The 26,712-nt window shown below is 43.0% G+C and overlaps 1 protein-coding gene and 1 pseudogene across 7 annotated transcripts in view; one reads left to right on the forward strand and one right to left on the reverse strand.

Moving 5' to 3' along the window:
• ADAMTSL1 (ADAMTS like 1) overlaps positions 1–26,712 on the forward strand; it is an 888,380-nt gene that overhangs the window by 781,648 nt on the left and 80,020 nt on the right. For all 6 annotated transcript variants that reach the window (XM_084779022.1, XM_084779023.1, XM_084779024.1 and 3 more), the window contains 3 exons: positions 14,819–14,998; positions 19,814–19,967; positions 20,754–21,882. In XM_084779022.1, the coding sequence (XP_084635148.1) occupies positions 14,819–14,998; positions 19,814–19,967; positions 20,754–21,882 (1,463 nt within the window). The remainder of the gene's footprint in view (positions 1–14,818; positions 14,999–19,813; positions 19,968–20,753; positions 21,883–26,712) is intronic.
• Positions 8,375–20,928, reverse strand: LOC311595986 (Y-box-binding protein 1-like; annotated as a pseudogene). The gene is made up of 3 exons (XR_014783537.1): positions 20,867–20,928; positions 18,974–19,135; positions 8,375–9,764 (listed from the first exon to the last, which is right to left on the reverse strand). The product of XR_014783537.1 is annotated as a Y-box-binding protein 1-like (transcript).

The raw sequence follows: 26,712 nt of genomic DNA on the forward strand, positions 1-26,712 counted from the left end.
CCTGCAGCCCGCCTGCCTTCTTTTCCCCTCTCAATTTTCTCCCTGACCCAAATTCCCAGAGTCAGCCACCAAACGACTACACACAGAATTGTCTTGCGTAACTCTCAGTCAGTATCCACAACCTTAACACAAACCTTCTACTGGACCTTTAAAGTGCCATGTACTAGAAGCCATCAAGTGAGGGGTACAGCATGCAGTGCTATGTAGGCGAATCTGACCGAGAAGCCCTTCCTCCACAGACTATGGCTAGGTAACAGGCGTTTCCCAAGGAGATGTGAACTAAAACCTAGTTACCCAGGCAGGGAATCAGCAACAGACCAAAGTACTAATGAAGTCCAATTTGGTGAAACTATGAGCTGGATTTGGGTTATTTCTAGGAATATGGGTGAAAGGTTACTTATGGGAGCAGAAATTACTCAAAGACAGCTGCGTCATCAAAGTCTACCCCAGCATGGGTGACAGCTCACCAAAGCTACAAAGCTAGAGTACACTGCACAGCCTGCAGACATCTTAACAGATTGGAAACCATCCCTTCCAGATAGTTCAATTGGTCTGAGCATCTTCCAGGCCCCTGGCCTCTCTCTCTACTTCTGGGAAGTTCAGTTTACTTGAGAATATCTCTCAGCAGTCCTTATAGCTGTGTGAGGAAGGGGGAGGGGGAATCTACTCAATCTGGTCAGTGTGGGGGACTTCCTGACCCTTTTGAGTTGTTTCTTTCCTGAGCTTACCAGCTTTAACTTCAGGATGGACTATTTCACCCCACCCCTTAGAATACCCAACTGTTTTACCTCTTTTAATTTCTTGCATCTTAACAAGCTTCCTTTCTCCCCCAAACTCGACCATTTTATCTCAGAGCAAATTGCCACAAAGCAAATACCAATCGATATTTTATTGGGCAGTGTTCTTTGAAGCCCCTTGACCTATGCTGCCTACATCATTCCCTACCAATTTCATCATGTCATCCCTCCTTTTAAAACCCCCTACAGTACCTCATGATTTTAAGATGATAGTCAACCTTTCACTCTACAGCTGGCACCTGGCATTGCAGTCCATGCTCAGGCCTGCTCGGAGCTAGGTAACCATGCTATGGTCAGGCATAACTTGGGTATGTCCCCCACATGGCTAGGTGCTCTCCCCATGCCTGTTTTCCTAGCTAAGTATTCGTGCTGCCTCTTCTGCAGCACCACCCCAGCCTTTCCATAAAGACGTAGTTGCACTCTTTAATGTAGTCTCTCTTTGTAAAACTGGTCATGTTTTTCAGTAGAATTTTCCTTCAGTACATGTCACATCCCTGTAATATAATAACTGCTTGTATTCATCTAAAACCCTAACATCTAACATAGTACCCAAAATTTTGGTGAAAGAGTAAATGAGTAAAGAAATGGGTGAAATGAGTTATAAGCATAATAAGCAATTCATACCCTATTAAACCTGTAAAGTTAATCTTAGAAACAGAAAATAAACATCATTTTGCATTAAGGGCAGTAATGCAATTTGAAGTAGCAAGGAAATGAACTCAATTCTAAATTAAACTATCAAATGAAACATTACCAAAAAAAAAAAAAATCAATGCAGGCAGAATTTATTGACATGCTAATCATGGAGAAAACTTTGAAAATACAGGTCACATGAGCATATTTCTATATAGAAATACAGCTTTTTAGTGGTGTCTTTATTGTATATTTCTTAAATTTCTTATAAAAATAATGAAGCCACAACCTTGCCATGAATCATGCATGGCGGCTAATATATGCAGCATAAATGGTATCTTTATTATTTGTTTTTATTGCTTATATTTTAAAGTCCCCCATACCAGAGATTTACCTTTTCATACCAGAATGTGATTTTAAATGATGATTCATAAAGACAAATATTTTCCATTTAATTTTATTAAATTTCTCTTGCTTTCTCTCCTATTAACATTTCCTTTCTGCATGCTGCCTCTCCCTTAAGGAATTGAAGCCCCATTGAGTCATCTCAAAATGGCCATAAAGTTACCACAGACTTTGAAGCCTTTCCTGGTGTAAGATTTCATCTTCCGTGATTTCTAAAAATCTATAAAGACACATTTTATCCATATAAGCATACTGGAGAAATGTGTTAAGCAAAGATGATGTAAGCTTTAAGAGCAGGATCTGAAGATAAATGATACATAGAAGATAGACAGACAGACAGACAGACAGACAGACAAGAATGAGGAAGGATGGATGGGGCTGTTCCATGCCTGGAATGTCAGAATGCCCAAAAGAGCCAAAGCCCATTGGTGACTGGGGACACAGCTTCCTGTAATGATCAAAGAGTCTGATAAAAGACGGATCTGTCACAGCTGGATGTTTGTTTTCCATCTTTGAAACATCTGCATTTAGAGCTTTTTCATTCGTCCAATCATCGATTCAGGAAACATTTATGAAGTGCATGTTTTCTGCCAGACACTATGCACTGCACTGGGGAGTACACAGATGCATAATTCCCTTTTCTCAGAAGATTCCTAATCTTAGATGTGTTCAGGGAGGCAGAGGAAATAGCAGACACATGAACTATGAGCATACTAAAAAGATAAGGTACCCATCCTAAGGCAGGGTGTGGGGGGAGGGAACCACTCACCAATATGCACAGGGGATAGAGGAGGCTTAGGGAAGGAGTGGCCTTTCTAAGATACCTTAGAAGTTTACAAGTGAGCAAGGAGCTGACAGGCATAATGAACATGACCAAAGGCCTGGGCAGAAAAAGTGTCTGTCTGTCCAGAGAAGGATGAAGTGTCTGTTGAACTAGTGTCTTAGCACATGGTAGAGTATCAAAGAATAACCCAGAAAGATTGCCATAGGCTAGTTTGTGAGGGACCAGAAAGAGATTTTTCCGGATTCTGGTTTTTATCTTGTAGATGTTTAGAATCTCCCTGAAGCTCTAGGATGGATAAAATGTCCAGATGATCTTAAGATTCTTTCTTAACAACCATTTTTGTCCTGGTGCTGTTACAGACTTCTGCCTAGGGCTGTAGAGAATTACTGAGGACTGGCCCTTAATCAGGGTCTATACAGAAGTTGACAGCCCACTCCTTATTTTAAGTGAGTAGTTACTCTATAAGACCCTTGGAGCAAGACAAATTATTTTCACCATCTACTTTTTAAGTTTGAAGGAGAGAGAAAACCCACCTGCGTTTCTCCTTACTGACACATTTAATGAGGAACTTTAGCTGAACGTCTTGAATCTGCTTGCTTACTTTTGGAGTATTTACCCAAACTGAACATGATCCCATGTGCCCTGGAAATATTTGAATGGAGAAATCTTTAGTCATTAGCCCTTGAAGTGCTCTGTAATCGTGTAAGTACCAACATTAATAGGAACACTACCACATTTTCAATCAACAAATGACCTCTAGGATACTGTATATACTAGCTGCCATATATTTTTATGCCTAATGAATTCAGGTGGCCTTGGGGGTCTTGACTTAATTTCAATAGTTAATGAATTTTTAAAAAGTGGTTTGATGTCATTTTGGGGTTTGGAGATATGGCCTTATGAACTCAACATTACTCCTCTCACTGCATTTTCAGTGACACAAATATTTAAAGTCATCACATACTTCTACAATCCACTAAGAAATGGCACTGTACTTTTCGGCTCATACCCCAACCACTGATTATGAGGAAACAAGTGAACCTTGAATTTTTAATGGAGAAAATATATGGAAGGAAGAAAATGAGAGATGAACCCCTTCCATCCTACATTCTTTTATTAAAGATGTAACAAAAACACTGGAGAATATTTTGAGTGCAAATCCCAAACACTTAGTATGATCAATAAGAAAAGTAAAATCTCTTCCTTCATATACTTAAGAGGTTGACGGATGAGACTTTCTGAAAGAAGAGGAAGACCTGTTGAAAACTGCTGTCTGGGTCCGGGGATGTGACTCTATGGCAGAGCACACCCTTTAGCAAGCATGAGGCCCTGGGTGCAGCCTCAACACTAGGGCATGTAGGGCTGTAGTTCTACAGGAAAGTATCTAGTAGGGATGCAGAGGCTCTGTGTTCAATCCCCGTCTACTGCATCACTAGACAGCTAGGTGAATTGACAGACAAATGGCAGAACACACAAATATAATGGCGCAGTATCTGCTTGAGCTACTCTAGTCAGGAGGGCTAGGGATGAGCTCTCCATGCAATTGAGAACAGAGTAGAACTTCAGTGATCAGGAAAGCCCAGCCAGTATGGATCTCAGAGTGGAATGGTGGTAGAGAAAAGATCGGGGTAAAACCAAAAGCTATGCGTGCCTGAGGAACAAACAAAACTGGAACAAGTGCAGCGGGGATGGATGCAGAAAGAGAAGTGCCCACAGAGGCACTTGTCCACACCCGAGTCTTTGCCTAGACGCAACTGTGTGGGGACCACACTTCATGCGCCTGACTCTGACATCTCTTGAGTTCTAACAAGAGAGGAACAAGGGTGTGCAGAGCAGGATTGGACCGTGATGATTTTCATTCTAATTACAAAGGGAAGCCACTTGACGGATCTACATGTAGAAACTGTGTGATCTGATTTATGCTTGGAAAGCATCACTCTCGCTGCTGTTGACAATGGGCTAAGGGAGAGCACAGAGTTCTCTGGGTACCTTCCACTACCCATCTCTATGCATTCTCTCCCCTCTTCCCTGTGAAGGGGGTAGAGTGGCCTGTGTGGACTGCTTCAGTAGCTCCTTTTGCAGCAGCCGTTTGAGGGAGGGAAGAGTTGTCTTCAAAATACTACTTTGGCATACCCTGCAAGGTCCTGGCTGAAAAAAACTAGGAATTCAATCCCTTAGTCTAGCAAGACTGCCATAAGAGGATGCCAAACACCCAGGAGAGTACAAGCAATGTATTTCCCACAGTTCTAGATCCAGGGAGACCTACTACCATGTTGCCGGAACATTTGTGCCTACTTTATGGATGCTGACTTCTAGCCATGTGCCTCTGTAGTAGACAGGATAGGTCTCTGGGCCCCAGACCCATTCATGACAGCTTTATCCTCATGGCCTATGAAGCTCCCAAAAGAAGTTTTTTGCTTCTTTGTTTGTTGTTTGGTTGTTTGTTTTATTTTGTTTTGGCATTGCTGGAGATGGAACTCAGGGCATTGCAGAGGTTAAGCAAAAGCTCAACTAGAAAACATCATTTCCATCCCTAATAAAATTCTCTTGGATTTATGATTTTAATGTATGAGCATAAGTTAAGGAGTAGAGGGAGAAAACACTTGGACCCTATCAGTGGGAAACTGGTTAGGAAGGATTGCGGTAGTGTAAATAGGCACCAGTGGTATAGTTTGTATGTTTTACTGATAATATAGAGCATTGTTCACAAATTTGTGTTAGGAGAAAGGTGATGTGGAAAAGGAAATTCAAATATACTTTTATCCAGCACTTGGCATCATTCAGTGACTGGGAAGACAAAGAGAGGAACAACTTGGAGTAAGGCTGGAGCGGGAGCATCAAGAATTTGGTTTGGAGGCTGGTGAAAAGGTTCAATGGACAAAGGTACTTGCAGCCAAGACTGACAGCTTGAGTTCAGTTGCTGGGGCCCAATAGTGGAAGGAGAGAAATTACTCCCCAGTATAGTCTTCTGCCCTTCATACAACACTATAGCACATGAGAATATGTGCACAAATAGTATGCAAATACACAAAACTGTATAGATGCAATTTAAAAAGAGTTCAGTTGGGGACATGTTTAAGTTGAGGCACCTATCTGCATTTTAAGTAGGCATGTTAATTCATCATAGTGAAGAAGTTAGAGCCTAAGGTTGAGATTTTATCATAATAAACTTATTTCACTGAAAAATGTGAATTTAAAATATTATTTCTTTTTTTTTCCCTTGGTAATTCACAGAATGAAAACCATTACAAGGAATATGGTCCCTCTGTTTGGCGGTCCTTGGGCATCATTAATTGCTGAGTCTAGTTCTCTAATTATAAAAGAATTCTAAAGAAATATTAAACCTAAAAGATTATAACTAACCTGATTAGTAAGACTTTGTGATTAGATAAAAGAAAATAAGTTAATAAGAAGATAAGAAATAAAAAGTTGAACCTAAGGAATTATACAATAGACTATAAAAGTAAATGGGAAATATTAGTTATCCATAATAACAAGAGAGTAGTTCTGAGTAAGAGAAATTCTTAACCACTAATTGAAGTTTGTTCTGAGCACCAATTTCAATTTAGTGCTACAGATGTTTGTTGAGGCCTGTGTTCGCAGAAGGCACTGCTAGGCACAGTAGTGGCATACCATGGGTGAGAGTGAAGTCCTCTAGTGTGCCATTGGGTTGTATATAATAACTAAAATTATAAAAATCCCACAAAATCACCTAGAACCCCAAAGAAGCCAAAGGTCTAGATCAACAGTACAGATCAACAGGAAAGTACTTGTCTGGCAGGCACAAGGTACCCTGGGGGATGGAAAACCACTCCAAAAGTTAGAGGACATATATTAATCAAAGCTGAAAGATTCCAGAAAAGCCTTTAGAAGGAACTGTGTGGTTCTATGGGCATTAGCAAGTCTTCAGAAGACCACTGCATCCAGTCTGGCAGGTGTTCACATATAGGCTGTCAACTCACAAATCAAAAACACTTGGGCAGAACAAGTTTTCATCGTCATCAACATATAAATAATATATTTGAGGTGCTGGTCCCCAAACACAGACCCTGAGCTAACTCCTACCCATCAAGGATAATCGCGGGGTAGAAGCTAAGAACTGCAATGCAACCCTCCGTTGAAGACATCAGAAGCCTGAGGCTCTTGGGCTTAAGGAGAGGTGAGAGTCACATCCCTCAGTTCTGCCAGCAAAGAGGAGTTGTTGACATCCTGGGGAGATAGGCTGACCTTCTTAGGGCTGCTCTGCAATGTGTCCAGAGCCCACTATTCAATAGGGGCACATTGAAGTGCCAGCACTGACTGGAAATGAACCAGCTTCAGCACCTGTGTGACCTGAGTTGTGTAACTTCATCTCTCCAGGCCCTAATTTATTTATCTGTTACATAAGAATAGGATTTACTTAATAGGGTGGTTACCAAAGGATTTTTATTCCAACTATAATTTTGATATTATTTTTGCTATGGGACTCACGAGATTTATTTTCACAATGAATTATTAAATTTTACAATGTAAAGTATATGTTGTTTGCCATTTGAGAGGCTCTATGTTTAAAGTCCTTCTAGGAAAAGTCTATAGCCCTTTTAATATTATTCAATACCTCATGGCCTCAACACTTCACAGTGCAAGGGCAACCAAACCACATAGGGGCCAACAGAGTCTTCTCTGGGCCCCAGAGTTTCCTCTTATATTTATATTATTCTGACTGGAAATAGCAGCAGTACATTAATTTGAAGAGTTTCTTTTGGCGCTGCTGAGCAATATAGGATTATCTAACAGAGAGTAGCCTAGTACGTCATCTTAAAGAATTAGGAGGAAGAAGAGGAGGTAGTAGCAGTGGTATTGGAGGCGGTGGTGGTACTGGGAGTTGGAACGTACATTCCAGAATTCCTAACGATAGTCTAAAATGGGGCTTGGGCATTAGCACTCTTTAAAAGCTCTGGTCAAAACATTTCCTGGAATCTCGTTCTGGACTCCCCTCCACTCCTCAGTCCTTGTGATCTCTATTGAAAGATCTAAGAAGACAGACTTGAAGAAATGAGTACAATAAAATAGGTGAAGCTTGTTATACAGCAGTATAAAGTACTGGTGGGGCGAGAATGTGTTAATCATCAGATTCCTAAGAGAAAAAACCAGTTCTACAATTTTGAGCCAAATCTGAAGCAAGCTTTAATTAAATACTGACCAGGATGGACTCTGCTCAGGTCCACTCTGTGGAATCCAAGTGAGGGGCATCATGTCACGTGTTGTAGGGGATTTTTAAGGGCAAAACCATATAGCCACTGTATTTCCCATGTAGCTTTGTTATTTTCCAACAACTACAACTCCCAGCATTCCAGGAAGTTACCTAGTACTTGGACAGGTGGGGCTTACAGGTAGATTTTGATTCTTAAATTCCCTTCCTTGAGTTGTATCCTGGGTAAAAATTCTTGGCTCTGTGATGGGTCCCTGTTTATATTGGGATCTAATAACCATCAGCTGCAGGGTACCCAGATAGGAATTACCATTTGCTTGGTGCAGGAGCCAGCAGTAATTAACAGAAGCAGAAGGGCCTAAGGCCCCGTGGTATAGTTACTAACCAGAAGGAGCCTGGAAATGGACACAGCACCAGTCATTTATTTCCTCTCATGACCCATTTTTGTAATAGGTCTTTGAGTGCATCCAGATTATAATCCTGAATGGTTTATATAGAAATAATAATAATTTATCATTTTTTTAATTTAAGACCTTTATTAACAGGTGCTTGCAGTTCATTGACTTTTTTTTTAAATCAAGTTGTAAACTTTAATTACAAATGAAAAATGAAGTTCTTAAAAATCTCACCTTGACCAGATATTAAACAATTTAAAACCATTAAAGGTGTAGTGAGAAAAACCAGAGCTTTTTTTTTTCCTTAAAAAACACGTTTGTCATTACCAAAAAGAGACATCTTTAGGTAAAAATAATAAAAACCCACACTGCATAGATAATGCAGATAGTTCTACTGTATCTGGTCAACGGGCAAAAAGCAAGCACTTCAGGTCTTCAGCTCCAATCTTTGTTCATTTCTTATTGTTGGAATTTCATATTCATGTCTTCTTTTTGCATGACCAAACTTGTTGATGGTAGAGATGGTAAGCCGGCATTTACTTGGCCCCGCCCTGCTCAGCCTCGGGAGCAGATGACTTCTCAGATGGTGGATAGGCTGCTTTTATCTCTTTGCTATCTTGTGGTTTAGGGTTCTCTGGGCGTCTGTGTCGGTAACTGAAGTTGCGGCGATACCGACGTTGAGGTGGCTGCTGACCTTGGGTCTCATCTCCTTGATTTTCCTTGTGCCGTCCTCTCTAGGCTGTCTTTGGCGAGGAGAGCCCCTGCGGAATCGCGGTCTGTAACGCCGATACATATTGTGTCTCACTGGTCTACCTTGCTCTCCTGCACCCTGCTTGTCAGCACACTCCATCACTTCTCCTTGCACAGGCGGGTTGGAATACTGTGGTCGACGCCCATAGGGTCTCTGCATGTAGTAAGGTGGGAACCTTCGCCTACGATAGGGGCATAGGGCCGGTGCTGTTGGGCCTGTCCTTCAGGAGCTCTTTCCTATCCCTCTTTCTTTTCCTGACGCTCACTATTCTGGTAGTTTTGCTGGTAATTGCGTGGAGGACCCCTACGACGTGGATAGCATCTATAATGGTTACGGTCTGCTGCGTATTTACTGTATGCGTATTTATCTGTAACATTTGCTGCCTCCGCACCCTTTTCTCCTTCAACAACGTCAAACTCCACAGCCTCTCCATCTCCTACACTGCGAAGGCACTTCCTGGGGTAGTTCTTCTTTATGGCAGTCTGGTATACAAATACGTCTTCCTTGGTGTCATTCCTGTTGATGAAACCATATCCGTTCCTTACATTGAACGATTTTACTGTTCCCAAAACCTTCGTTGCGGTGACCTTCTTGTCCGCGCCGACGGAGCTGAGGGCAGCGGCGGGGGCCGCAGGCAGCTGCTGGGTCTCTGCCTTGCTGTTCATGGTTGTGGTGACTGGGGCTGGCTGGACGGCTGCGGCTTCTCCCCGGTGTGGTGGTGACTAGGCCAGCAGCATCAGTGGGGCTCTCAGGGCTCTCTGGGGTCCGCCAATAATTTATTCTTAAAGCCATATAACATCTCTTTGTTCTACAAAAAACAATCTAAATGTATGATCATATTATAGAACTATTTCAGTTAATGAATAAATCTGGGCCCACTTTTCTGGTATGCCAATTGGTGTTATAGGAAGCCATTTTGTCCCCTATGCCAGGGAGTTTCCTTTTGACTTAGCATGAAAACCTAGTACCTGGGGAAGGTAAAGAGTCTGAAGACCAGGCTGGAGAGATGGCTCAGTGGTTAAGAACACTGTCTGCTCCTCCAGAGGTCCTGAGTTCAATCCCCAGCTGATGCCCCCTTCTGGCCTGTGGGTGTATATGCAGGCAGAGCACTTTATACATAATAATAAATTAACCGAAAAAAAATTTTAATTAAAAAAAAAAAGAGTCTCAAGAACAGGGCAGAGACACCAGTCTCGGGAATAGGCAGGTGGGAAAACAGATTGTATTTATCTGGAGTCCATTTGACTTGTGAAAGGTAGATCCAAGTCCTATGACTTCTTTGGCTCTCTGAAGCTTACATGAATTTTTAGTTTATAAACGAAGATAAAAGTTTTAGATATATTAGCATTAATCTGCACTGAACTCCACATTGTAAGATAGCTAGAGTAAATTCATATTTTTGAGTCCTAGCAAAAACTATAGCTTTGGACTAGAAAGCATGAACATTTTTTCCTTTGTCCAGAGAGCTGGATACATGTTTTTATTCCAATGGAAAGCACCTTTAAGTCTATATTTAGACAATCAAAAAATTTAAATCTTGAGCTTGTGACTGAATAGTAAGTAGTCAGTGATCTACCAGCTTATCAGAAATCCATTCACCAATTAAAACTCTGAACCTTTGACATTTTAGTACTTAAAACATTTCCCATCCTTATGTATCTTAAATCATTTTCTTATATCATCAGAACTTACTTAAGTTTTCATATCTTCAGATCTGTCTATATCTTAGAACATTTTATTTCCTCTTAATCATTTATCAAAGACACGAGTGGTTATTGAGAAGAGTCATTTCAAGGTATGATCCTTTAAGGAAAAGTTATACCTGAAGCCTGTTAGCAAGGCAACCTATCTGTCTTTTCTTAACAAGAGACCTAGTAACTTTAGAGGAACTAACAAGGTGGCTACAGCCTCAGGGAAAGGAGCTGATTTTCTGCTGCCAACAAAGCTATAGTTAGCCTGGTCATAAATGTCATCAGAGACTTGAAAGGATAAATTATAGCAGGAAAGTATAATACAAATGGTCTATGTATCAATTACAATGGCAGAGACCAGTCCATTACCTAAACAGTCATCCCAGGCTCTTGTCACCATGATGTCGTGTGAGGCATGGAGGTATTAGGGGACCATCAATCTCCAGCCACCAGACCCAGACAATGAGATGCTTTCCTGTGCAGGAGGAACATGGACCAGCGTTCCAGTGGTCTAACTCTTATAGGTCATCTCTTCAGTCACCCCAAGTCAGAAAGACAGGTACAGATAGAAGGCAAGACACAGAGCCAGAACAACAAACAACAACAAAACAAATAAAAACCCAAGACAACATCAACAATTGGAGTGACTTAGAAGTCTACCAGTCTGACCAACCAAGAAAAGTTCTCTTAACAAATAGGAGTCTGCTCTACAGCCTCCCCACACAACCCAGATGCTAAGAACCCATCGGAGGCCAGGCCTCTCTGAGTTCTCAGGTCCTGGACCCACTCTGGACCTCCCCAAGCCCTAAGCTTGACCTCCAGTGTCATGGAATGTCTCTATATTTCCTAGGCTCTGTTGTGTAGTGTAGGGATTGGAATCCTGTTGACAGGCACAAGGATGTGAGGTCTCTTCAAATACTTTGGCTTCCACTCTTACCACGGAGTCCTCAGAGCTCCAACGCAAGTCAGAAGACAAAAACTGGTGGCTCTGGCTGAACTCCAATTAGCCAGAAATAGCCAGTGGCTGTGGGACATTTCCCTTTACCCTGAATCAGGGTAGGGGAGTTATATAAACCTCATTAGATTCTTCCTGATTCCCACATCAGGATACCTAATAAGCAGAATTCAGAAACCAGGCAAAAAAATGTCACAGGAAGCTAAGAAACAAAATAAAACAAAAGGCTTCTATGATTTATGAAAAGGAAGCTCCCATAAAAATGCTTGCTATCTTCTTTTTTGAGCGTAGCCATTCATTGGGGGATGGGAGTGGGTAGGAAACGACTGTCTCTGAAAGACTGACAGCATGCCCTAAGGCTTTGAATTAGCATTCCATGGTACACACTCAAGGCGGCCCACAGGTTCCGAAGTAAAGAGCCTAGCTCCAGAACTTGGGGTGGAATTTTTTTCTTCTATCTTGCTTTGGCCTCTAAATGTTAATCCTGAGACTCATGAGAGAAAAACCAGTTCCATAATTTTGAACCAAATTTGAAATAAGCTTTAATTAAATAGTGACCAGGATGATCTCTAGCGAGGTCCATCCAGTCTCTAGAATTCCAAACAGTGGTGAAGAATTGCATGTTGTACGGACTTTTTAAGAGCAAAACCACAAGGCCACTCTATTTCCCATGTGGCTTTGTTATTTTTCTTTTTTCTTTTTTAATTAATTAATTTATTTATATGAGTGTTCTATCTTTGTGTACACCTGTAGGCCAGAAGAGGGCATCAGATCATATTACAAATGGTTGTGAGCCACCATGTGGTTGCTGGGAATTGAACTCAGGACCTCTGGGAGAGAAGTTCTTAACCACTGAGCCATTTTCCAGCCCTGGCTTTGTTATTTTTCAAGAACTACAACTCCCAGTACTCCAGGAAATTATGTTGTCCTTGGGCAGGTGGGTTTCACAGACTAACTTTGGCTCTTACAAGTGGGCAAATGCCAAAGGAACCACTACAAAGAGAAACACTCTCACCATGTCAGAGTGATAATGGCCAGAAACCATTGAATCAACCTATGTTTAAAAAAAACAAACAAACAAACAAAAAACTATGTTTTTAGGCAAATCTTATATGTGTAAAGTTTCTGGAACCCAGGAAAATGGCTCAGCCAATAAAGGTACTTGCTGATCTTTGTTTTATTCTAAGAAGACATTTAAAGGTGGAAGAAGAAAACTGATTCTATACAGTTGCCCTCTGATATTCATGTGTGTACTATGATATACATACCTGCACACCACACACACACACACACACACACACACACACACAAGTAAATACATATATACAGAAATAAATAAATACGTTAAATTTCTAGAATTGATAGATTTCCTGAAGGTTGTTTTACTGTCTAGTGATTGACAAATCCATTGGGCTGACTTAATATCTCTCTCTCTCTCTCTCTCTCTCTCTCTCTAACTACTATATGTGTGTGGAAGTTTTGTCTGTATGTTTGTCTCTGCACCACCTGCTTACAGTGCCCAAGGGGCCCAAAAGATAATGTCAGATACCCTAGGGCTGGACCTGCAAATGGTTGGGAGCTGCCATGTAGGCAGTAGGACTCAAACCCTAGGTCCTCTGTAAGAACAGCCAGTGTTCTTAACTCCTGAGCCGTCTCTTCAATCCCTTGACTTGATTCTTACAAGAGAGGGCAACTTTGTGAACTCATTTTTCACTAGACAGGAATCTTATAAGGCTTAGGGCCCCAGGAACCAGGTTCAGATAGTCATCCATTAATGGCTTTCCTGACAGGACTCAGGAAGGCCTACCATTCCTGTCCTGCTTTTATGAGCACTTGATTGAGATAAGAGTTGGGGCATGTTTCAGCCCTGATATACTCCTGGCTACCTAATAAAGACCACTGCCAAGGAGGGTGACATCTAGGCTGCTGAAGCTGTTCCTTCAGTGCCAACTCTCAGCTTTTGGATCTAGAAATTAATGTCTCAACAAACCCAAGAACAGCAAGTGAAAAACTAGAGACTGCTTCCAAGAAGCCAGAACGTTCTCTGCAATATCTTGGATGACCTGCACCAACCTAACTAAGTCATGGCTTGGTCTATATGAGCTAGGGTTACATCAGACTGGAGTAACAGAAATCTCAAACCTATAGTGGCATCAGAGTACAAAGGTATTTTCGCATACGGAGAGGTGTGCAGAGTTTCTCAGACAATGATAAAACCTATTCTGTCATTTTGCATATCAAATGCACACCATGCTCATACCAGCCCACAAGGGGTAGGGGGTGGGGGGTGATGTCTCTTTAGGTGAGGTCTTTGAAACTGCATAGATCTGTTTATATCCCATTGGCCACCATTTAGTCCCAGTGGTCGTGTCTGCCTTCAAAGGAGTTTGCCAAATATAGGCTATACAAAAAAAAAAAAAAAAAAAAACACCGTACCATGGTAAAAACTGAAGGCCCTTAAAAGGGAAGGGACAAACAGCTTGTGCCCCAGGAGGCCTCGTTCCTGCCTCAAGCAGCCAGATTACAACTGCTGCTAAGTTTCATGTAAACAAAGTGTTTTACTGCAGTCCCTCTGAAAACCGCTGCCATGAGGCCATTTTTCTTGCATACCAGGTTTCAGCGCCTCCAGCTCCCAGTGCCCTTAGAAATCACCAGACCAGATGAGTTCTTCAGAAAGCCGGTACCTAAATCTCACATTGCCCATTGTGGTTGAGTGAGTGCTCCCACCTGGGGAGAGAGGACAGTCCTTTCCCTCTGCAAATTATTTTTTTTGAGGGGGGGGTCGATTCTGATGGCAGGAGGTCGCTCTTGTTCATTCTGGAAGCTGCAGATTATTTTCATTGGATCGTAAATATGTTGAACACTTTATTATACTAACCTTTTAAACCAGTTTTCTGAGTGGCTACAAATCACAGTTCAAGGGCAAATTTCTAAGATTCCAGGGCTCTTGAATTCCTGGATGCTCCAGTTAAATACCTGAGCTTATGAGTGGGGAGTTAAAAAAAAAAAAAAAAACAAAAAAAAACTTTGCTACAAAATTCACTGCAAAGACAAGAAACGAAGCCCTCTGGCCTGACTCCTGGTTTGTCTTTTTAAATAAATAAATAAATAAATAAATAAATAAATAAATAAATAGTTACTCTTCACTCATCCAAGAATAAAGTAGTGGTCAGAATCCTTGCTTGCATTGACCCTTGACCCTTCTTGCTTCCCCAGTGTTCCAGGACCTGTGGCGGAGGGGTTCAGAAACGTGATGTTCTTTGTAAACAGCGCATGGCTGATGGCAGCTTCCTGGAGCTTCCAGAGACCTTTTGTTCAGCCTCCAAACCAACCTCCCAGCAGGTGTGCAAGAAAGATGACTGCCCCAGTGAGTGGCACCTCTCAGACTGGTCAGAGGTAAGTATACTCCTCAGGAGAACGCAAGGTATGAAAAGCAAGAGACAGCACCCCAAACACAGGCATATAGAAAAGACACCAAGACGCTCTCCTAACGATGTGGAGTGGCATTGTGTGATGCCATTGGCCTATACCATAGGATGGATAACGACTAGGCTAGGGGGACCAATTTAATTTTGTGAACCTACGTTCTGCAGCCAGCCCTAACAGTTGAAAATTGGAAACGTGAAATTATAAATGGGATTTCCCCCTCAAACAAGCACAGAGCACAGGGCTCTCCACCTCTTCCTCCTCGCCCTGACACTCCCACTCCATGGCCTCCTCCCAGATGTTCCCGGTCCCTGCTCAGGAAGGGCAAGGCCTCCGTGGTTCTTCTCTTCCAAGTTTCTGGACAATAAAGGATGTGATTTATTAGGAAAAGAAGGCCAAGGAAATCCTGCCTCTTCACTGTTAGTTTCCTGACTCTAAAACTTGAACAACTTCCCAGCAAGAACACTTGATTTCCCCCATTGCTGTGCACTTGGGGAAGTGAGGGCCCCATGCTTGCAGCTCCTGATGGTGCCTGGAGTTAGGGATCGCAAACTTACATCTCTACCTAACCTGCTTCTCTGAGTAACTCTTGTTCTGACACTGGCATGAATTTGTTGACAGCCAGACTCAAAGATTCATCTCCGCTGTTGCCAGCCGCTAGAGTTTCTTTGAGTTGTCTTTAACTACTCAGCTCCGGAGACTTGTGTGTCTTCCACAGAGAAGTCTGAAAATCATTTCTGTTCGAGCAAACTCAGCAACTGGCAGACAGATCACAGCGTCCAAATCATACTCAAGGCCTTTATCTTTCTTGCCTAGAAGCCTTCAGGCTGGCTTTCTTCACCCAGTGGGTTTGGTTTTTTTTTTTTTTTTTAGTGTTTTAATATGCAACCCACAGTTTGGAGCTGTTGATGGTTGAAGTGCGTGTCACAGAGACACTTCCAGACAGAAAAGGCAGCCTGTGGAAATTAAGATGCCTGGCCTCTCAGTGTGGAATTTCTGCTTTGTACATCTTCAGCCTATTTAGAGTCCATCTGATGGTGCCTGCTGAGGGCATTGGAGTTATGAAGGAGGCTAAATTATCATTATAATTTATCAGAAAAAATTACCTCTGGCTGTGTCTCACCCCAGATGATTCAGAACAGAAAGGAAAATGGTTATTTTTTGTATTTTAGAAACAATTTGTATTTCAGCTGGATACAAGAACAGAGAGGTAGAGGGGAAAAGTGTGCATATTTAAGTATGTGTACATAGACATGTTGGTTTCTGATTTTTCCAAAGGACTGTTGATTTGGGTGGAGATATATAGATATAGATATAGATATAGATATAGATATAGATATAGATATAGATATAGATATATCATACTTTAAAATATCTACGCAGAAAAGAGCCCTGGTATGTGTGCCAAGTTGCTGTGGTAAAGTGTCTGTTGAGTGATGGGCTCTCATGGATAGGCAGTTGAGGAAGAACTATCTATGCATACTAATTGCCACCCCCTCCATCCTCCTGACATCTGTGGCCTTTGGAGGATGTATCTAGAACATGGAACATTCATAAAAAGTGATTTGAAGAGGGAGAGAAGGTGAGAACGGGAAGATACGAGCAAGGGAATAACAATCAGGATGTAATGTAAATAAATTACAATAAATTTTTTAAATGACAACAAAAAGTGATTTGAAAGAAGGCCCCTTATGGTTTGAGCACCAAAGGAAAGAGCTTACTGAGCTGGATCACATGAAGCAAAGCAGACCTTTAGGCCAGGATCCTGTAGAGTTAAGAGTTCAGACACAAAGACAAGCAAACCTGGCTCCAAACCCTGGCTCTGTCTCTTAACGATCGTATAACATAGGGCTCATTGCTTAATCTTTCTAACCCTTAGTTTGATTGTCTTCAAAATGGACATAACAGCATCCATTATGTAGGCAGATCCTTGGCTAAATGAGGGATAGAGATCTTGTGTCTAGTTAAAGTTAACCCCTGTTATGATGGTGGCTCTCCTGCTTCTGGACTCATTTTCAGAAGGAAGAAGAAACTAGGTAGTAAACACTGTGTTGCCTTCAGTGGCTGGGCTCAGGGCTGTAGTCTAGTTCACCCCCTCAGGCTTTGCTGGTCTGGGGCAGGTGGCAGGTATGATGAAAAGGGTCACAATTGGGAAGTAGGAGGAGTTAGCCCTTATCTAAAGCTGTGAGCTAACTGGGTTGATGAATGGAGTTGCAGGCATTGAGGAGAGTCCAGGAATGATGAGACAACCTCCCAATCACAGGAACAGCTCGGGGCTTCCTGGCTGCCAGCCTAGGTTCTAGGTTCAGTGAGAGAGAGAAAGGGAGTCATGTGGTGTGACAAACTAGAACACTGTATGTCATCTTCTCGTTTCCGTGTGTGCAGTGAACAAATACAAGTTCACATGTGCACACACGCACACACACACACACACACACACACACACACACACACACACGCTTTTTAAATCTAAAACAAAATGAGAACTGTGTGGCTGAATTAGGAGTGAGGTGAGGTGATAGGTCTCTACTGGTGAGTGCCCCCTTCACCAAGAAGCAGCCCCTGCATCACCTCGTCACCATGGTTACCAGGCTCAACTTCAGCTTAGCTTCCCTACTTCAGAGATGTGGATCTTGATGCTAGAGGTGGTACTTGACGATTAAAGTCACAGCTGGCTTTGGCCTGCAGTTTGGCTAGTGGTCTGTTTTCCCACTTGACCAGACCAAAAGGGCCAGGTTTTAAAGCTGTCAGGCTCCTTGCCTCATGCCACCTGATCCTTGGATCTGGCGCTGTCATTTGCATTCAAACAGGTGTCAGATAGAATCTGGAATCCATAATCCTCAGGCAACACAGGCAGGGGGTTGATCTCAACCCCTACTGGTCTTCTCTTTGGCATCTTGAATCTCTGTTGGGGTGGCAGATGTCACAGTCTGTCCCACAGATGAGTGTCACTTCAATGTACTCACATGTAAAACTTCAAAGTCAAAGCTAGTTTTCTGTTGTTTTTACTGTCCTCTTTCCAGCGGCATGCTGCCATGACCCAAGTTCAGGCCTCCATTGTCTGAAGCAGAGGCTGTGGTAGCCCCTGCATTATGTCCCGTCTCCCCTCCCCTCCCCTCTGCACAGCGTTGCCAGATTCACCTTCTCAAACACCTCTTCCATCATGTCACTCCCCGCTTCACAGATTCCCGTGGCTCTGTGGACCGATTCCAACCCTGTCTGAAAATGAAAGGTCTCCAAAGTCCCTCTCACACTCCTGACTACACTCACCTCAGCCACTAGTCAGCAAAACTGGTTTGGTCTTGCCCCAAGCCCATGCTGAACTTGCCCACTGATTCCTTCTACTTTGTTCTAGGAAGTTCTCTGCTTGCCGTCTTACTCCTGTTGTGCTTATGCCACCCAAACCCTCCCCATCTTGGAAACATAGGTCAGGAAATCCCAGTAATTTTATACTATCTTAAAACCTACTTCCTACTGTTACACTTTTACTAAATTCCTTAACTACTATTTCTTCTATAAACAACTTTATTAATGTATAATTGACCTGTTACAACATTCAATTTAATTCAGTGGTCTTAAGATTTGTCTATGTTGTAGCACATATAAGGACTATATTTCTTTATATGGCTGGATAATATTCCATTAATATAACTACTCTGTGCTTTGTTTAATCTATCCAACGATTAATGAGCATTGAGTTGTCTACTTCTTGGTTATGAAAAGCAGTTGAATGTTGTTAAATAATGTCTGCACAGTTGTGAACATCTGCACATATTTGTATGGATGTGTAGAATTACTGGGTCCTATAGTAAAATTTTCTTTTTATCAAAACTAATAAGCTCTTGCCTAGAAGTGAATGGCAGGAAACATGTCACTTTATATTCCTACCAGCAATGTAAGGGGGTAGGGTTCTCATTATTTTCCCCTAACCTCACCAATACTTACTATTGTTCTTCCTTCTGATTTGGCCAGTGTGGTGTTGTGAAGTAATCGCTCGTTGTCATTTTGATCACATTTCCCTGAAGTCTTATTTCCTTTTAGTAGTGCATTTGACTTTGGTCTCCTTGTTTGAAGGACTGCTCCCCAAAGTAGATTCGCAACAGTTATCTAATTAATAGAAGACATATCATTTATTGGTTTTGAGTTGTCTTTTCTTGCAGTCTCTTATTTAACTCACAGACTTGTATAATAGGCATAAAAAAATAGACATAGTGCAGAGAACTTCAGTAGCTTTCCAACTATTGAAAAACTGAGCTAAGATCTGAACCTAGGACTCTGTTGCTGTGACTCTATAAAACCTAAGCCATGTGTAACTAAGAATGGGTTGACTGCTTATAGGAACCCTTATAATTCAGAGTAACACAGAGTGTTAGAGGGCAAAGTATGGTTGCAAGACAGATATTCTACATTATCATAAATATTTCTCTTTATGACACTTTTCCCGACATATCATAGTGAATTTACGGGACCAAACAGAATAACCATGTGACTCTAGTTCAGCGGTTCTCAACCTTCCTAATGCTGTGTGACCCTTTAATTCAGTTCCTCATGTTATAGTGACCCCCAAACCATAAAGTTTTGTGGTGGTTGTTTTTGTTGCTACTTCAAACTGTAACTTTTCTACTGTTCTAAATTATAATGTAAATATGTGATATAGAGGATATCTGATATGCCACCCATTTGAAAGGGTCATGTGACCCCCCAAAGGACTTTGTGACACACAGGCAGGGAACCGCTGCTCTAGTGAAGGGGCTCTCATGCATTTATCCTTTCTTCCTCCACCAGTGCTCTGTGAGCTGCGGGGAGGGCACCCAGACTCGAAGTGCCACTTGCCAGAGAGTGCTGAAAACTGGGGTCTCCACTGTTGTCAATTCTACCTTGTGCCCTCCCTTGCCTTTCTCTTCCTCCATCAGAGCTTGTATGCTGGCAACCTGTGCACGTGAGTATACCAGCACTCTGGGGGTGGGGTATGGAACCCCATAGAGCCGCTAGGCAAGGACCTTCCCTGAGCCCCAGAACAGTGGGGCACTGGGGGACAGCAGAGCCCTAGGACAACTCGGGCTGGAGTGCTTAGGTGGAGATGGAAAGGGAATCTTGGTCACTCAGTGTCCAGGCTGAGTTCTCTTCCGCCCTGGAGCGATAGCTTGCAAGGGTAAAACAAAGGCCAGCTGCTGGTATGCTAAGATCTGGAAGGTGGGGGCGCTGCTCATTTCTAGGGAAATCTGATGTTATCCAACCTGGGGTTTTACACAGCTCTAAGCACACGTGTTCTGTGTCACATTAATCCCTAGAGTTGTGACCCTTCCGGGCTCCCCTCTCCGTGAACATTAGGACCCTGGTTCTTTGCATAGCCCAGAGGGTAGACAGAGAAATAAGCTCCTCTTTGTCTTCTGCCTGCCTCTCTTTATGATGCTGTTTTTTGTGAGAACTGCCTTTCAGCTGGGCTCCTGGCACCTCCACCTCTTCAGGTCCTGTGGTGCTGCCCCACATCGCAACTCACCAGCGCTCTAGGTTTTGAAATTGGAAAAGCCCGATGATCCACTGCTGGTGGCCAGCTCCCTCTGGGTAAACAGGCAGTGATAAATGATAGCCCTGAACGAAATCAACAGAAGAATTCCTCCCCTTGTCTTTTCTGCTCCCTAACTTCTCTTAGTGGTCCTCTCTCACTTGGTTTTTCCTGTTCTTGGTTCTTTTCCTTTCCATCTGGCAATCCCTCTTAAACCAGGGCCTGGGAGGCCTTCCAACAAGCACAGCCCGCACATCGCAGCTGCACGAAATATATACATTCAGACCCGCAGGCAGAGGAAGCTGCACTTTGTTGTGGGAGGATTCGCTTACCTGCTTCCCAAGACTACCGTGGTGCTCCGGTGTCCTACGCGCAGATTCCGCAAGCCCCTCATCACCTGGGAGAAGGACGGCCAGCACAGCATCAGCTCTGCTCATGTCACCGTGGCCCCTTTTGGCTACCTGAAGATCCATCGCCTCAAGCCCTCCGACGCCGGCATCTACACCTGTTCTGCCGGGCCCGCCCGGGAGCAGTTTGTGATTAAGCTCATTGGAGGCAACCGCAAGCTTGTGGCCAGGCCCTTGGGCCTTTGGAGTGAGGAGGAGGAGGAGTCCCTGCAGGTGAGGAAGGCCAATCCAAAGGAGGCCTTGCAAACCCACAAACACCAAAACGGCATCTTCTCTAATGGCAGCAAGGCTGAGAAGCGGGGTCTCACTGCAGACCCTGGGAACCGCTATGATGACATTGTGTCTAGGCTCCTGGAGCAGGGTGGCTGGCCAGGAGAGCTTCTGGCCTCATGGGAGGTGCAGGACTCCACAGAAAGGAATGCATCCTCTGAGGAGGATCCCAGTGCTGAACAGGCCCTCCAGCATCTCCCCTTCACCATGGTGGCGGAGCAGAAACGCCTGGATGACATCCTTAGGAACCTGTCCCAGCAGCCCGAGGAGCTACGGGACCTCTACAGCAAACACCTGGTGGCCCAGCTGGCCCAGGACATTTTTCGCAGCCACTTGGAGAACCAGGGCATGCTTCACAAGCCCTCGGAGCAGAGGTTTTCTCCCGTGGCCATCCCGCCTCATAAACACGTTTCTAGCTTCAGCAGCTCTCTGAGAAGTTCATCTGGGGAGGCCGGGGCCAGCTCCCGCAGACCTCACCGCAAGCCCACCATCTTGCGTAAGATCTCAGCGGCGCAGCAGCTCTCCGCCTCTGAGGTAGTCACCCACCTGGGGCAGACTGTGGCTCTAGCCAGCGGGACCCTGAGTGTGCTTCTGCACTGTGAAGCTGCAGGCAACCCAAGGCCGACCATCCACTGGACCAGGAACGGAGAAGCGGTTCAGCTCAGTGACAGGTGAGCCTCATAGACCCTTGGTCTAAGAAGGGTTGGGGAAAGGAAAGGAGGGGCCCAGGAGCCCCTATCTTTCAGACCTGTTTCTGCTAGATAGTATTTGAGTAAAAAAAACCAAAGCATTTCATGTCTCTGAACAGTATACTACCATCCCTCTAACCGATCAACACTGCTTCCTCATGCCACCGTTTTAGGAGCCCAGAGATGGAGGGTATCCCTCCGGATAGCTTTGAATTCTGGGTAGAAGAACACTATTCTGAGACACAGTGTTATTGCTTTTTGTGCTTCATGAGCTGAGCCATCGAACAGCTTGGACACAAGGACCATCTCTACATTTGTTTAGTCTCTCAGGGCTGGAGAGAGGGCAGCTAGCACCAGGCAATCCTATCCTCCATCTGTGCTGAGCCAGGCTGTTGTCCTAGGAAGTTTTTACCCTCACTTGGACCTGTGACTGTGTATCCTAATGTCTCATAATGTGTCTGTTTTGATAGGTTACTGTTGGGGTGACAGCGTGTACTATCACTGGGCTCCTTGGGCCAAAGCCATTCACAAAACCAAAATTATCAATGGTAATAGAAGCAACAACCATCACTTTCTTAGCACTACCGATGTACCAACAACAGTGCTGCCTTTTCAACGTGTTTGCTTCAGTTTTGTATAGCTGGAGTGTAGTGGAGTCCTGACATTTTGCCAGGCCATCTCCGAGGCCACTGGAACCCCTTTCACTCATTTATAAGTGACCACAGAAGCTCAGAACCCAAGCGCTGTCGAGGCGAGAGTAAAGGCTCGAGCGCAGTGACTTCAGTACTGCCCCCACATGTCACTGCTGAGTGCTTCTCAAATTGGGGTTCAGTGGTCAGACAACTTAGAAAAGTACTCCATTAAAGCTAAACAGATGTGTTTACTGCTGCATTTTATGTCTGTTTTTTAATATAGCACTTGATTTTTTATTATAAAAGTAATAAAATGGCTATAAAGAAATTCATATGATATCCAAATCAATAAAGTAAAAAGTGCAACTTCCCCTCGTCCTCAGTCTTAGTCCCCAGAGACCATCACTCGTAATGATTTGGTACACATCCTTTTAGAGTCTTTCTGTGTTTTATTGGGCTATATAAACCCATCTACACACTTAGGATTTGGTTTTTAAATGGGATGTTAGGCATGCTCAGAACCTTTAACCAGGTTTTATTTCATGTGTTTATAATAGTGTGTAGAGCTCCATATCGCCTTTTTAACAGCTGATTACTGTTCCTGAATGTACTTAACAATTCCCCAACTGAAAATTATTAGGGGGTTTTCACTTTTCTTAACTCTTTTAACCATCCCAATGAGTGCTCTCACTTTCCAAGAAGATAATGTCATGTGTAATGCTTTCAGAGTACTGCTTTGATCACATACACACACACACACACACACACACACACACACACACACACACATACCCAGACACACATGCACACACACACATGTGCACACACACAAGCTTAGTACTTTCAGAAACAATGAATTTCTGAACTGGCACTTGTCAAACACTAAGGTGAGAGGGATGCACCAGAGGCTATGGACAAACAGGGTACTTTTATATATATTTCTTTTTGATGTGTATCAGTGTTTGCTGCATGTATATATGTGTACATCATGCAGTTTTTGCCACCATGAAGATTTTCTTCCCTAGGTATAACCTTGAAAATGCTTTGTGATGCAAATTAATTGCATGCAATCAAGGGAAAAACCTAAGGTTCTATTTCTGATGCTTGACATTATAATGTTTGCAATTTATCCTGCTGGCTACTAACAAATATGGCTGTGACTTGGTTTTCTATTTGAGGAAAGGGAGTGAATGTATCTGTGCTCAAATCATGCATGAGTCATGGGACTGCCATGGGGACCACTTTGCTGTGAACTGTTGGTGACCCCTTCAATGTTGGTGTCATTGCTTGTCTCCATCACTTTGTCGTCATAGTTCAGAAATGCTCATTCAATTTGAGACAGAGATGTGCTGAAATGTCCAGGGCTACAGTTAGTTCAGTTAGTCTGGTTTTGTTTAGTGCCCAAATCCACCTTCCTAGGAGCCTGTAAGATCTAGCTGCTTATTGGTCTGTTAGACTTTCTAACTTATTAAAGGATATAATAAATATCCTGGACTATCAAGAATCGGTCAAGGAAGAAAGAGAGCCAAACCTTGACATGAGAAAAATTAGTTTTGCCAAAAAAAATGAATAAAAATTTAGATGCCATTGGCACATGTTACAGGTAAAATTTATTCTGTGAGATGAATTCCCATGATTCTTAGAAGCACATGTTGACTGCTCAGGCAGTAGTTTCCAAGGTGTTCTGAGTCTGTTGTGACAGCCTGGTTCATGGTGATCCTCTTTTTCTTCTTCCTTTATTCTACCAGCCCTGCTGCAATAGATCCTGTGTGAGATGCTGAGGATGGTGGGGAAGAAGATTCATTGCTTATTGATGAAACTCGCAGTCTATTTAGGAAACCAAAGGGATAAGTATAGCATTGGTCATGCTAACAGAGCAATATGCCCAACTACTCATATATGTCAACTCACTGGGAATCACTGTGATGAATGGACCAAAAGTACATACATTAGAACCGTATCCTAATAGCACACATCAGAGAGAGCTTTCCTGACCATGCCATGAAAAGCAGGTACCCCTCCCCAACCATTCTCTAGCCCTTTAATTCTGGTATTTGACTTACAGGCGTATTTGATACATCATATATTCATTTGTTAATTGTCTATCCATGATGGCACGGCCTTTCTTTACTACTCTAATTCCAGTGCTAGGCTGGTAACTGACACCAAAGAGATACTAAATAATACAAAGAAAGGGACAGGAAGAAAAGAGAAGGGAAAAAAGATAAACATGTACACACAAAACAAAAATAAGCAAGAAACGATGGTAATAAGTGCTTGGGTACAAAAGTTAAAATGTGTGATAAAAGACACCTTGGTGACCTCTCTGGACACACACTCTAAGGTGATGTCATTTAAACCAAAATCCAAATGATGACCAGTGCTCAGAATGTGTTACCAAGAGAAAGAGGCTTTCTGTACAAAAGGCAAGTTATGCAAAAACTCTAAGGGAAAAATGAGCCTGTTGTGTTGTAGGACCCCGAAAGAGGCTCATTTGGCTACAGGGAGGAATGGAATGAGGTCATGGGGTGAAGCAGAGTCCCAGGGGAGCTTTGGCTTCTAAGGATCAGGAGAACATTTAGGGGAATCGTAGGCAAGAAAGCAAGTGACACAATCTAATCCCCAGTTTCACGGACTCACATGCACTGGGCTGTAGCACGGGAATTGTACAGCAAAGTGTAAGCAGGAGCTAGGAGCCTGGTTCATTGCAGCAATCAGTTGAATGTCATTAATACCTGCTGCGCAGTCAAATGATAGGCCCTCGGTGGTGAGAAGATAAATAAGGCATAATGCTGCTTTCCAGAAATTAGCATGCTAGCCTAGGTCCCAGTTCGTATGACATTCCAACAGGCAGAATACTTCCAACTTCTAAGCTTTGAAAACCTGGACTGTCCTCTTATGGCCTGCATGAGTATGCACCTTCATACACATGTGCACAAACCCTACCCAAACACATGTACAGAGTAAGGGTTATTAGATGAAATGAAGCACCCGGATATTAAACTAAGGTGCACAAGATCTCATGCTTAGTATTGGGAGAGCTGGGGTTTTCACATAGGTCATATATTTTTTTTAAAAATTGAAGAATGGTTTGTACATTTTAATAGGGTTATTAAAAACAAACAGAAATTAGATTATATATACATATGTACTATATATGATTTATATGTATATATATATACACATTCACACACACACATACACACAAGTCACAGCAGTTGTTCATGAAGCAGATGTTCACCTATTACTCCATATTTGTTCACCATGCTGCTTCTGAGAATCTTTCTGGCAAACCTGCCTATGCTGTTCTAAGACTAAAACTCCTTCAGTAGCTTGTCGTCACTTGAGGATAAGCTCCACATACCATTGCACAATACACAGCACCGTTTATCTCTAACATCTGCCCATCCTGGTAGCCTCATCTCTCACCAGGTCCCACCTCATGGCACTGAACTCCGCCTTTGAGCAATACCCAGTTACTTGTAGCTTATGAATTTGCATGGGACCCTCCTACCATTGTGCCTGGCTACTTCCTGCTCTTCCACAAAAGAAGCCTACACCAAAGGCTATTTCCGATGACCCTTCCCCGCACAGGACCCTCATGTACCCCAGTCTGAAGTCTTTCTTACCCACTACCATTGTGCATCAGGAATAGCTCTCTGCTTTTCAAATTTACCTGCTGAATTGTGTTGATCTCACAGATGTTTTAAAATGTGTCTTATTTTCCCCAGATTACTAAGACCATGTTATACACACAGAGGTGAAATGGAATCTCTAATGGATGCCAGTGTGTAGAAGGGAGGTTCTCATCGATAGGAGGCAATGCTGTCTGTGGCTTTTATTTGGGATAGGCAGAGTCAGAGAGTGACTTCTACTCCTAAGCCAGTGTCTTCTCCCTTCCTAGTGTTGTGACCCTTTATTATGGCTCCTCATGTTGTGCTAACCCCCAACCATCAAGGTTTTCATTGCTACCTCATAACTGTAATTTTGCTACTGTTATGAATCATAATAATAAATATCTGATATGCAGGATATCTGATATGTGACACCCCCCCCCAGAGGGGTCATGACCCACAGGTTGAGAACCACTCACATTGCTCGCATGTACAGAAAGTCCTCAGATTCTGTGGCACAGGATACATGACTTAAAAGCATTGATATAATCAAATAAAAATGGGGA

The sequence above is a fragment of the Acomys minous genome (genome assembly GCF_964271855.1).
Source record: "Acomys minous genome assembly, chromosome: 1".
Taxonomy (NCBI): Eukaryota; Metazoa; Chordata; class Mammalia; order Rodentia; family Muridae; genus Acomys; species Acomys minous.